Consider the following 13,911-nt stretch of genomic DNA (forward strand, 5'->3'; position numbering starts at 1 on the left):
CCTTGTACCATGATTGTGTATGATTTACAGACATCCAGACTGATGTAAGCTCCGTTTGAATTTTGGTTGTAATAGGAGATGTCTGAGACTGACCAATAGCTAATCCACACAAACCTCCTGTCCGTATACTTGCAGAGGCCGTCATACTGCACTCTCTTTGGATTTCTTCCATAGATGTAATAATTAGACATATGCCATTGCCATTCCGCCCCGATCATGGGAGTGAGCCCATGTGGTGTGGGAAATTAATATGGAGCACCTGCCCAGGACTGGCAACGCGCCGTCCACAGTTCTTCAGGGTCAATCAAAGCCCCAGGCTAAAACTTTAAAATTCCAGAGAATAAAAAACAACGTGGTTAAATATAGATAACAGTTGTCACAGGAGGAATTAAAATGCTTTGGAGCCAGGCTTTTAGGTTGGTTTTGACAAGTGTGCTGTCTGGCCACTAATGGTTGGTATCCCAGCAATCTCAGCGCCTTGGCATGAGGACCAAAGAGAAGTGCTATCCTCACCCACTGCTTTCTTCTCACTGTGTAAGAAAGTTGCTTTTTGGCTCCACAGCAAAGGGCAACAGACAGAGTTACCTCGGGAGAAGACTGCAGAGTATCGATCTGTTACAGGTCCAACTGACTGAAGATTGCCAGGAAGCTGAACTCTCCCCTCCCCTCCCTCTATTGGCCCCTATTCTGTGCATTGATATGGTTTGAGAGTAACGTCATTTGTTATTCTCTCTATGTGCTTTACATGTGGTAGAGTTCACATTAAAGCTGAAACTGAACTCTCTCACACACTCTCTCTCTCCCCCCCTCACTAAAGGCTATGCTCCTCTGCATCACTCCACTGTTCCGATCTCGCTTCCGATTGTGTCAACACGGTTTCCATCAGGCTTTTCTTTTCGTCTGTTTGCCGACTGAGTTTGTTTGTGCCTGCATTGTTTCACAGTGAATGTTCTTGTACTGGGAATGAGCACAAATCACATCATACAAATCAATGGTGTAACGTAGTGAGATACAATCATATGTTACCTTTGGAAAATACTGAATTTACCTCGAATCATCAAGCCACAAATATGTATTTTTGGTCTCAAATTTCTAATCGTCACTTCTTTTGTTGTAACACAAGCACAATAACACAATATTTTGTTGACAGAGATAAATCAACAAATACAAACCAAGTTTGTTTCTCTTAATCTAAAAGGGGGGACATCTGTTCTTGGGAGTTGGCAATTTAAAACTGGGCATTTTATTTTTGCAACTCAGTCCGGGTGCCTAAACAGGTGTTTTAAAGCATCCAGTCTAGACCTGTTTGCGCCAAAAACGTGACATGTTTTTTTGAATAGACAACTTCACTTCCAAATTCACTGCTGATTCTGACAACACAACAAAGTGGTCCAAAAGTGTCCTTACCACTCTCTCCTGCTGGCTTTCTAAAGTGAAATGTGCTCACACAATGGGTGAAAGAAGCCCTGCTGCCAGTGTCTGGCTATGAAAATTTGAAAACACGTTTCCTCAAAAAGAAATAGGTTCAGAAAATGGGACATACAAAGTGGCAGTTGGTAGATGAAGTACTTTTGTCGGCAAATGAAAATGGGCTGTCTTTAACTTGGTAGTAAAGATGGTGCGCAATTTGCTAATTTAATTAAAACTTTCACTGATAACATCTTGACTTGTTCATGTTGCTTTTTGTTGCAGCTGCTGATTGGGTTTGAGAGCGGAACAGTCGTACAGTGGGACCTGCGGGCCAAGAAGGTAGATTTCAGGATTTATTACGATGAGGTGAGTTTAACATAATCATAATGAAGTGTAAAAGTTTCAACCTTTACCTTATTGATTGACCTCAAAATGTCGTCTCTTTAATTAGAACTCTTGAACAAGAAATCTTGCATTTGCATAGCTTTTTGCCAAGGGTGCTTGAGCACTCCCTGAGACTGCCAATGAAACGGAGTGAGTTGCACAGGTTTAATTTCAACTACAGGAGGGCGCATTGTCCGAGTCCCAATGCTATGTTAATGTGTCCATGCATCAAAGGCACGATCAGCGACTGCAGGAGTCGTATCCTCCTCCACCACAGAGCACTTTACTGGAAACGGCTTCCATAAGTAATTGTGAACGGCAAATTACGCATTTGCAGTTGCGTGTGCGTTTACTAGGTGTGTTATGTTGTCTGATGGCCCAAAAATGGCATGTTTTGTAAGCAACCCTGAGAAAGACCTCAGTACCACCTTAGCCCCTCCTAGGACAAATGTCTGGCGTATACTATTGAGAGAAGTCGGGGGTTCAAATGCTGCTCGAGGCATTGTCGGTTTATGAATGTGATTGTGTGATTCATGGAGGTCAGAGACATCAACAGCCAACCACATTTCTATCCGTCTGAGGAGTTGAAACTACTAAGAAGACTGATGCATTTTTATTAAACTTCAACATAGATTTTGCTGAAAAGTAAATATGGAATAGAAGCTTATTTGAATCGCACTTTACAGATGACACACGTCACCCAGACAGAAACGCGACTGCACACCATCTGCACCAATGGTCCCTCTGACCTATTGTACATGTTTTTAGTGTTTGGGGAAACTGACTACAAAAAATTACATTGACACCAGCAGCTCCCCAAAACCAAATCTTGTATTATTTGTTATATCCTTCTCCTCCCTAATCACTTTCAGAAATAAAACTACCACACTGGCTGGACAAGCAAGGAACAGTCATCAGGCTTGGGCTTTTAGTGTTTGTTTATCCGTAATTTTAACAGGGCTTTGAACTGCAGCAGCGTCAACACAAGGAGCTCGGTTTGGCTTGACTTTTGAAACCAATTACCGGCGTTGAACAGGGAACAGGATCAGAGAGGTTGAGACAGACCAGGCTTTTGACAGAGTGTAGCAAACACTGAGGTGAAAACTGGAGCTCGGTGACAGCGTGGGGTATAAATACAAGAGGCACAAGATTGTTGGATCATTAAGAAATGTTTTAGTGGGGTAATATTTCAGCAATTGTGCCACATTTTGAGAAATGTGCACACACAAAACAAAACGTGGGAACTTTATTTGTTTTTGGTTTTTTTACACTGAATATCATGAGAAAACCAACGCATACTACAGTTGTGTATATGTGACATTTTCTGAAGGAAAACCGTCACTAACTCCTCTCCCCTCTTTACACTTCTCCCTGACATACAGAATCGACATAGCTTCCTATTTAATCAGCTTTTGTTCGAAAACCCTCTGCCCACAAACTAATTTAGCCGCTGGACATTTCCCCTCTGTGCCGCTGATCCGCTGTACGCACTGCCATCTCTCATCTCCGTCTCAACAGTCTCACCCGGCGCACATTCATTATAGGACTCTGAGAGGTACATCTTCAGTGCAGCAACACGGCATCTCTGTCTCACACCTCTGGAGCTGAAATGTTCTCCCATAGAGCACTGTCTAAATTAAGCCAATACAGTGAACGGGCTGAACATTTTGACCACCCAGAATAAAAAACCTCTAATTCTCCAGCGAGGTACTCTGAATTTGAATCTAGCTCAAGATCTGGAGAAGGATCCCCTGCTTCTGACAAGTTGCTCCAGAGGCAAACACAGAAGATACGTTTTCCTAATGACCCTTGAAGTGGGCGACCGCAGCACAGCACCATTGGACTTGTCTGGCCAGCCGTCCACTCCTGCTTTTTGTGTCTGTTCAAAAGCAGGACTGTCTGGAACTTCAAATTTCACAAAGTTTTATATCGATCCAATCCTAGACCACAGTGTTATGACAGGAAGATGGAATTAACCACAAGTAAAATATTTTCTTAAATGTATTTAAAGCAGTACTAATTAACTCATGCCCCTATAGGCCACAAGCGCCACTGCAGGTGTCGTAGCATGTTGAGTTTTTTTACTCATTAATTGTCTGTGAGAGTAAATACTACGCTGTCAGAAAAGACAAAGGGAGAGAGGGATAATGTACATCCAATTACACAATGGAGATCATTTTTTTCACTCAAAGGCGAGCCTGCAGTTAGTTTTGCCCGTTAGCTTCTTCTTTGTGATTCTACTAGTGTGTATTGGGGCCTCCGACCTGTCGGCAGTGAAGTTGCAATTGTGTTTTCCTGGCCAGAGACACCGGGGGAGATGAAAGGCCACCATTGGTCCCTTCTCCAGATCTTGAACCAGGATCTTTGTCCGCATGAAGTGAAGGTTTTGCCCGATGTCCATATTTTGGGTTGATGGAGAAAAGCTGAGTGCCCAGAGTAATCGAACCCATGAACTTCTTTAGGCGATGATACTTGCACCTCTTGGTTTATCTGACACTTGTCAAATAGGTTCCCTATGGCTGAAGTTTCTGAATTGTTTATTATTTCTTGGTTTTGACTTGACCCCTCCACGTCTTTACAAATATGTACCAGTGTAATTTGCATATTATTTGAGATTTTTACGACACATGCCCGGCCTGTTCAAACCATTTCTGTTTATCTAGGAGCTTGGAGCTTAGCACAAAGAATCCGCTTTATTCCCCGATGGCTGACATGACTATTTATTGTCCCCTGTAGAAACAACTTCTCTCTATGCAGAATCCTCTCATGTCATGCGTACACATACGGTCTCGTCACCTGAAGCTAAAATCTAGAGCCTCTTTCTCTTCCCAGTGACACATCTCCCAGAGCCCTCTCCTGCAGCTCTGGTGTAGTCAGGGCTCTTGTTAACACAGCATGACAGAGGTGCTAGAAATCAACTGAAATAGCAACAAAGAAGAGGTCACTTGGGGAAAAGGGCAAATGCAATACAGGAAATATCATGCAGTAAATATTTAGGATGTATTCATGGTTTATGCAATGATTCTAAATGTAAAACTGGTATGAAAATTGCTCGGGAAGTTTATCGATTTTTTTTGTATAACACGGCAGTATATGTAGGATTCTTTGTCGATATCTCATTATTATTAAATGTGCTAATATAACATGTTCAAAAATATATTGATTTTACTCAAATTGTATTGTTGGTTTCTTCACAATTGGAAATAAATCACATTTCACTTTATGTTTCACATAATGTTTACATTTCTTGTTAGTTTTGGTTCTTGAAACAAATGTCCAGTCAGAATGCAGAATGAGTCCCACCTTTTTTGATCCTAATAGCTAAATCCATTTTTCAATAAACTTAAAATGACTTTCTTTCCCTTCTTAAGTCCCATCAGTCTGCAGTCTTCCAGTAGTTAAAGCTCTGTGACTGAATTCTGTATATTCTGAGCTTAAAGGGACTATACGGAGTTTAAAAATGTTAAAAAATATGTATTTTCCTCCCCCTACATGTTCCAGCAATGTCCTAAAGTGTAGAATGAGCTCAGATCTGTTCACCACAACTGCCTCTAAAATCCTGCACTCTCACTCAAAACGTTGTTACTTTGGTCCGAATTGTCATCATGCGTGAGTTTAATATAGAACCTGCAGTTACATGTATGACCTGAGGTGGCAGTAGTGAGCATAAATGGCCAACTTGCATCTAGTCTCTCGGTATATGTACCGTATACAGAATGTCCTTAAACTTGTAACATCCATAGCTTTTGGATTCTTCTAAACTATGGCTACATGATGTGGCGACAGTCCCACTACACCCTCTCTGTATAGAGCACAGTGCATATTTTGTACCCCGCCTCTGTAATGTGAACTGACGTCTCCTCTCTCCTTTCCGTGTCTCAACGGTGTCCAGGCCATCCACTCTGTCAGCTGGCATCACGAAGGGAAGCAGTTCATGTGCAGTCACTCGGACGGCAGCCTGACTCTATGGAATCTAAGAAACACCACCAAGCCATTCCAGGTCACCTTTCCACATGGTGAGAGCCCAAAACGCACCCAAGCCTCTTCATTTTATGTATTTGACTGGGAAAGGGCATATCTTTCTAGTTTCTATTCTATTATTAAAGTGCCCATAAAACCATACAATTATTAATAATAGTAGTACATTTTGCAATAGTTTTCGCTGCCTTCAGTCAAAGTCAGACATCAGACATACGGCACCTCACTATCCAGCCTCATTTCAGTAACGCTGAAAGCACAGGCAGATGGATGTCAGCTGCCAGGTGCTCAGTGTTGGTTTGTGATTGGTCCCTCAGCAGAGCAGCGTATGTCACTGCACTGTCGGTAATGGATCATATCAACACATATTTGGCCCTGTTTAACCAGTGATTTATGACAAATTTAACAACTAATTATTATGATTTATCAGATGTCCTCACAAAGTGGGTTAATTAATCATTTTTATTATTGGTAGACCAATATGGATAAGACGGATATAAAGCTATGTTCCTGGGCTATTGTAAAATATATTTAGACTCATTGTTGTCTGAGCTGGTGATCAGACCATCATCCTTATTGCTGAAAGGCAGAAGAACCACTCTGCTAGTTTTGGCTCCATATTATCTACGGCAATCATATTGCAATCTTTCTCTGGCGCTGATTTCGTATGTACAACACAGCCGAGCCTAGGCACATTTTGTGACAAATAGGCCCCATTGCGTGAGGAAATATTCAAGACAGGAAGGCAATGCGAAAACACGCAGGGTGTAATTTAGAAGCAATAAACCAAACCTTAGGACATGCTCAAATTCACGCTGTGTTTTCAAACCAACCATTTATCTGATGTTTGGCAATGCACACAGGAAGGACACAAGGAGAGCTGAGAGAGTGAACGATCTGTAAACAGACCTTGCCTCACAGGGTCACCTCTGTGACTGAGAGGAAGAGTCAATAAAAGAATGTGTCCAGCTGATTTCACCTAAACTCACTCTTATATGTATGCACACACCTCTGTGTGGCTTGTGCTGCTGTGGATATATTCTAGTTAATAACTATAATGAAAAGTCAATATTACACCGGTAGTAATTCTACAGTTCAATACTTAATGGTGTGTTGTGAGGAAGTAACCATGTCTCTGAAGTTTCCCTGACAAATATTTGTGTAATCGTTATTGTGACCCATCACTGTGATGTTTTTAAAGATAAATACTTTTGTCCTTTCAACTGCATTGAAAAGGGCCTGCCTCACAATAACATGTATGTACAATATAATGAAATCCTGTCTCACAGTCATTGATCCATTCTCAAAGAAGCACCCTTGCGAAAGTTGTAAATCTGAACAACAGCCTACTCTGTATACTAAGACTCATACATTATCTTATTACAGCAAATACATTAGTGATACATTTACTCAAAAGTGTCCCTGCCATGCGTGTGTGTAGTGACTGACCTGAGTGATTGAACTCTCCACAAATGTCCCTTGTGCAGAGCTTTGGGTGACTTATTCTGTGAAAAGTGCAGTACAACTTACGTGTCCTCTTCCCTGGCCATATGCAATAAGTGAAGAAATGAAATAACTTCATAAAAATATTGTTTTGTTAAAGCAAAAATGTTTCGTTCATTGCTTCACAGCTACAAGATAAAACAGCTCAGGTTCCTGTGTCCTTCAACCAACTTTCTTTTGAAATACAAGTCATTTATATTTCACAGCGACAGATGAGGTTTCTTTAATATGGCAACATTGATAACCGTCTTTCGTTAACCTCTCATCAAAAAGTAAAGGCAAGCACAACATTCAAGCCCTATGTTTTCGATTAATAAGTGTCTGGGTCTGTCATTGTCGGGAATGAAAGGTTTTCTCAAAACAGACGTGCTTGGACTTGGTGATAAAACCTGAAATTGACAAAACATACGTAAATTATATTAAGCTTGAAGTGAAGTTGCATATTTGAGAGATGGAAAAAACCTACCACAACTTTATTTATTTTAGGCTTTCTTTTTTTTTGGCACGATGTGAAGAAACGCTGTCTTCATCTGCGGCTACAACACAAAAACATAATTACCTTTCAAGACTTCCCTTTGTTTGTCTTGGTTGCAAAACCTGTTTTCATCAAAGACAAATGACTTATTTTTACTTTTCTCTTATTGCAGGAAAAATACAGAAAGACGGGAGGAAGGAGTCGTGTAAACCAATCCTCAAAGTGGAATATAAAACCTCAAGAAGCAGGTACGGTCATTTCAAATCAGGCCACTGCCACAAAAAAATCTCATAAATTGCCCTTATATTAAGTTTTAATATTTTATAGCCACATAATAAATTATAGTCGTCCAGGTCTTTTAACTACCACATCATTTCAATTCAGCATTAGTATTTATATAGCGGGGGTATTAGAATAGACATTTACGCTGACGTCTTCATGTTCTAAGGTCCACAATTTCCATTAATACAAGAATATATTAAAAATATCTAATTATAATCTTCACTTCAAGTTGGATTTTATGTTTCCCTTTAATTGTATCAAGTGGTCTTTATTTTATAGACACTTGAAACAGAATAACCATCATAAGGAAGAACTGACCTAAATCTACTTGAATTAAGATATTAAATCTAAAGTTTGAGTAGATTTGGTCTGCTCTTAGATAATATAAAACATCTAATTAAAAAAAAATAAAAAACAAGGTTTTCTTAATTAAGATTAATCTGTTTCATTTGAAGTGATAGAGAAATGTGTTAACAAATAAAAGTTAATTTGACTGATTTCAAGAGGAATTTCTGCTTGTTGGATCTTAGATTAGTTCACACCGACTCAAAGTAATTTATCTCATTTAAGATGGTCATTTAATTGCTACAAACATATAGCAATCTGTGGTTTATCTGGAATTAATGTTTAACCTCTTACGAGCAGATTTTGTCTTGTTTGGCTTTACCCAAATCTAAGAGCGACAGTGTAATGTCTCATTTGAAAGTTAAGACCAGCAAAAGTGATCGGAACTTTGTTGTTGCTTTGTCGCCACATTTTTGATGTGTTTCTTTTTTGTCATGTTTTCTCGTTGCTTTTTGTTGCTTTTTCGTCATGTTTTCGCCCCGTGTTTTTATGTTGCTATTATTGTCACTTTTTTGTCGAGTTTTCTTCACGTTTTGGTCCTTTTTGTTACTTTTTTTTTAATTGCATTTTTTCATTGCTTTTTTTGGGTAAAGCCACAACTGGATAAAATGTGCTCGGTTCCAGTGGGGGTTAAGAGGTTAAGAACACTTTAGTGTGTGCATTATGTTGAAGTCCTGTTTCAAATTAAAGGTGTATATTATTGTATTTGTTATTATTATTTCATAAACATCTTTGTGCCCATACATACATACATTGTCCCATTGGCTCTGACCTTTCACATGACGTGCTATTAAAGTCGATTTAAAAAACTTTCTTCAAAATGCAAAAGCTGTGACTGTAGTGCCTTTATAAAACAGTAAGACCACAATTGAATAAAATGAAAGTCCTAGCGTAAAGAGTGTGTTATCTTATTGCTGTCCGTAGCATGTGTGTTCTTCTTTGCCGTAGCCTCGCAGTCGTTTCTGAATAATGTCTCTCCTAAATGCTTGTCCACGCAGCGAGCCTTTTATCATCTTCTCTGGGGGGCTTTCGTACGACAAAGCGGGACGGCGGCCTACATTAACCATCATGCACGGCAAGGCCATTACTGTGCTGGAGATGGATCACCCCATTGTGGAGTTTATGGTGCTCTGTGAGACGCCCTACAACAATGGTGAGCCCGCGCAACATTACAGCTCATTTCGGAGCCGCATTCAACCATTCATGATTGGATTCGACGCAGTTTTAAATATTCACAAGAGACTTCACACGTTTTTATTTGCCGTCAAGGAAAGGTGTGATTAAAAAAGTTTTCCCCTGTTGCTTTTGTGAGGTGCAGGAAGGCGTAATTGATACATCTTTCATTGTGCGCCTCCTTCTGTTTGGTTCAGCACGTGCGTCAGAACGGTGTCTTAATGAGAATCTAAATATGAATGGGGACAAAGGGAAGTTATAATTTTGTGTCCCTTTGAATCAATATTATAAATAATATTGATTCATTCTTTTAAGAGAGAGCTTTGTGTTTTTGTACTTTTCTTCATCTAGTTGTATCTGCCCTTCATCACATTGGATTTAAAGATGACCTCATCCAACCTAAAGTATAACTGTATTAATTTAATGAGCGCCAGTATTGTTTTTGATAGTTAAGCTTCCTGATTAAAGGGATATTTCAGGATTCTTGACATAGGGCCTCATTTCCTAGTTATCCAGAGTTTTGTTGATTTCTGGAGATTTTTTTTTTTTTTAAATTCATGCAGTCCTTATATTTGAATAATTTATTGGTGCTAGGCCAGTGCTAGGCTAGTGCATGTCTATGGTAACTAGTAGCCTGCATTAAAAAAACAGTCTGACCCAAGCACAGTGCACCTGAGGCAAATCACTTATAACACCAGACTACCAATATAAATGTCTGTGCCGACTGAATAATGTTTTTATAGCAATAACTTATATAACTTATATTTGAGCAGCATCAGCTTCCTGAACGTAAGCTAGCAGCGGCGGAGTGATCTGCTAGATTACTGCATCTACAGTAGTTTGTTTACCTGTGGCCGGCTTTACTACACGTGGAATTCACAAAGGAGCTTTCTACAAATCATACATGGTAACGTTTGGAGGACTACCCCATGATTTTGAAGAGGTTTTTTAATGCTACTAGTTGGTTAGTTAGTAACATGCAATAGCGTAGCACTAGCCTAGCACAAGCATAGCACCACTAAACTCTTCAAATATAAGGACTGCAGGAATTTAAAAATAAATAAAAAATCTCCAGAAATCAAAAACACTCTGGATAACTAGAAAATGAGGCCCTTTGTCAAAAATCCTTAAATATCCCTTTCAGACCACCTGGTGCTCAGTATCCGGAAATGTGTACTGAAATATATCTCAGGCTATATTTTTGCCTGAGATATATGTAGCATAAAATCTACAAAATGTCAACCATTCTAGTCATGCATATTGTTGTATCTTGTTTGTTTCTCATTCATAACAAACCATAAGTACACATGTCCGTATCTGTTGTGTTGCAGAGGTCCAGGAGCCTTACGCGGTCGTGGTGCTTTTGGAAAAGGACCTGATTGTAGTGGACCTCACACAGAGCAAGTACGTCACACAATGGAAATCACGGAACGACAAACTTCTCAATCAATAAAGCACTTCTCAGATTATACTGTACCATCTATCCGCCTGAGTATAAACAATAGTGATGCAACAAACTCACACCAGGAAGTTGACCTTTTGATTAATTGCTATCTTCAAAAAGTGAATCTTGAATGGCCTGCATTGTGGGAGCATTGAGTTGACGTTAAATCACTCTGCTCTAGTTTAATATAGTAGATGAAGTCTCTGGCATAACCTGATTCATGTGTGGCCTCACCTTGAACATGTCGACTGTCATATTGTTGTCTCTGGACGAAAGGCCGATCCGCAGCAGTTGACAGATTTGTGCTGGAGGGGACAAAATCTAATTTAGCGGAAGAACCTTAATTGTCTTTAATTGGGTCACCCAAATTAGAACAATTAATTAAGAGTTTCTCTATGTATAAAGAAAAGTGTTATCCTTGACCAGACATTAGCAGCTACTGTTTTATTTTTTGTTTATTTGACCTTTTTTTAACCAGGAAAGTCCCACTGAGATTAGGAAACTAATTTCCATGGGAGTTCTTGCTCGAGAAGGGAACCTATTGTTCATATTGTTTGTAGTACCAGTACAGGGTACCCGGAGGAAACACGGGGAGAACATGTCCCGTCCAGGTGGGAACGGGTTCGATTCCCACCTTCTGCATAACTTCTTTCTCTACATCCAGATATAGAAGTATTAAGAGTAATATAGTCCTTTGCAACAAGAGGTTTTGAAAAAATAGTCGACCCTCGTGGCCCTCGTAGAACTCTCTTTAAACACTTTTCATTTCATTTGCATTTTTCCTGCTTCTAACCCATAAACTGCTTGTAATATGTATCTCTAATATGTGTGTACATGAAATCTGTGGAGTCATTATACCTCATACCTGACTGGTATGTAACTGAAATTAAGCTTTTGTAGTTGTTGTTAGAAAATTACACACAAGAGCACACAAAAACATAAATGGTAGAGTTGTTGTAGTGGCTGTTGTTGTAGTATTACTAGCAGTAGCAGTAGTAATAGCGGTTGCACTAGCACTAGTAATATCAAAAAAGTTTATTTAGTGTGTTTAGAATTGCAGAAATATGAATATGTTTGTAGAGGTGCTAAACTACAGGGTTAGCTGGTTTTGCACATAAGAACCCCATGGAGACAGATTATTTTGTGGTTTATAAAGGGTAACTTAAGTCTTGGACAACAAATCAAACTGCGATTTTCCTTGTAATTAATTGTGCAACTTAGCATTTCAATACATCTATGTACCACCTCAGATATCCATGTAAAAGTTTTATGCTCATACTCATAATAATGGGGACATTAACAATAGTATGTGATAAGGTGATGAATAAATAGGATGTAAAATAAACGTGTAATTGTGGTGTGTGTTCCTGAGGGATGTTATTGTCTTTGAAGTTGCACGCCCATTTACATGTCTTATTTTATCTTCATTTGCAATTTCTTGTGCAGTTTCCCCGTCTTTGAGAATCCTTACCCCATGGACGTTCACGAGTCCCCAGTCACCTGCACAGCCTACTTTGCCGACTGTCCGCCCGACATCATCCCCATCCTGTACTCTATAGGAGCCAAACATAAAAAGACCGGCTACAGTCAAAAGGTAAGAGAACCAACCCTGAGGGAACACGGCTCTGTACATTAAAGCCCTTTTTAAATAGACATAGAAATGTATATATATATATATTTTATTTTTTTTAATCAGGAGTGGCCAATCAGTGGAGGCACGTGGACATTGGGCTCGCACACATATCCAGAGATAATCATAACAGGGTAAGCTAAAACATGTGTCAAATTGCAAACACTATAGAAATCACAGAAATGCCTTTAGCTATCTGAGCCTGTTTCTATAAATGTGCACATTTTGTTAGCCGTCAAATCCGGACCTGATTTAAATTGCATGTTGTGCTATACAAATGAATTGGGAAGACAGGCACAATACTAACACACGGGAGGTATGTTTAGTCTTTTTCATGGCATTTCTATCATTTCTATGGTTTCGTTATCATTAGTATCTCATAAGATGAAGTTTACTGACCACTGAAAGCATTATGTGACCCCAGAAAAAGCACAAAGTTAACTGAATTTGAGATAGCATTGAGCTTAGAGGATACTTTTATACGCTAATTTGAATCTAAAGTAAAATCTCAAAAGGTCTGCAATGATTTCTAACCAGGCTTTGACCTAAATGTGGTTGGTGGGCAGCTTAAAACATCTGGGTCGTTCATAATTTGCGATGATTGTTGGCTAATGCTAACGACTATAGGAAAAATATACAAAGCTAGCTAATGGACTCCCGGACTAGCCGACTTGCTAACTGTCCGCATACTTTAGGATCGAACGCCACTTCTCCTTTTTATGTCTATGATTAACACAATCAACTTCCTTGACAATAAGAAAATTATGCTTATCTGTGTTGTAAAGAAGTCTTGTAAACTCGTCGTGCCCACACCGAAGGCATTGTATCCGTTTCTTTGTAACTCTAGACACAGTCGGAGGCTCACATCAGAGCAGCATTAAGCATTATTTCTGAAAGCCACGTGCAAAGCTTATTTCAATGCCCCGCTGTTATCACATATAGTGCAGCGGCATATGTCATTGTTACGCTCAAAAAGCAGACAGGCTTCAGCAGCTAAATTCAAGGCTAGCGTTTGGGTGACACCATGCTATTCATGTTGTCTTTTGTGGTAGTGATTTTCTCAGCAGGAAACGGCATCAACTGTGCTATGCTATATTATCCGGTATTTTCTAGTCTGCTGATTTGTTAGCTTGACACAAAATCATTTCTCTTTACTTAGGCATGCTGATGGATCAATCAAGTTTTGGGATGCGTCTGCAAGTAAGATGCCTTTTCTTAAGTATACAAGCTTTTCTTATTTTATGTTTGGACAAGATGTTTAATGTAAAGAACATCCAAGTGCATTGA

At 39.5% G+C, this 13,911-nt stretch overlaps 1 protein-coding gene across 19 annotated transcripts in view; it reads left to right on the forward strand.

Annotated features, from left to right (window-relative positions):
• stxbp5l (syntaxin binding protein 5L) overlaps nt 1-13,911 on the forward strand; it is a 411,861-nt gene that overhangs the window by 355,724 nt on the left and 42,226 nt on the right. For all 19 annotated transcript variants that reach the window (XM_079563359.1, XM_079563371.1, XM_079563374.1 and 16 more), the window contains exons 7-14: nt 1,693-1,776; nt 5,687-5,810; nt 7,923-7,998; nt 9,376-9,530; nt 10,882-10,954; nt 12,441-12,588; nt 12,691-12,758; nt 13,784-13,824. In XM_079563359.1, coding sequence (XP_079419485.1) covers nt 1,693-1,776; nt 5,687-5,810; nt 7,923-7,998; nt 9,376-9,530; nt 10,882-10,954; nt 12,441-12,588; nt 12,691-12,758; nt 13,784-13,824 — 769 coding nt within the window. The remainder of the gene's footprint in view (nt 1-1,692; nt 1,777-5,686; nt 5,811-7,922; nt 7,999-9,375; nt 9,531-10,881; nt 10,955-12,440; nt 12,589-12,690; nt 12,759-13,783; nt 13,825-13,911) is intronic.

This window comes from Gobius niger (assembly GCF_951799975.1).
Source record: "Gobius niger genome assembly, chromosome: 9".
Taxonomy (NCBI): Eukaryota; Metazoa; Chordata; class Actinopteri; order Gobiiformes; family Gobiidae; genus Gobius; species Gobius niger.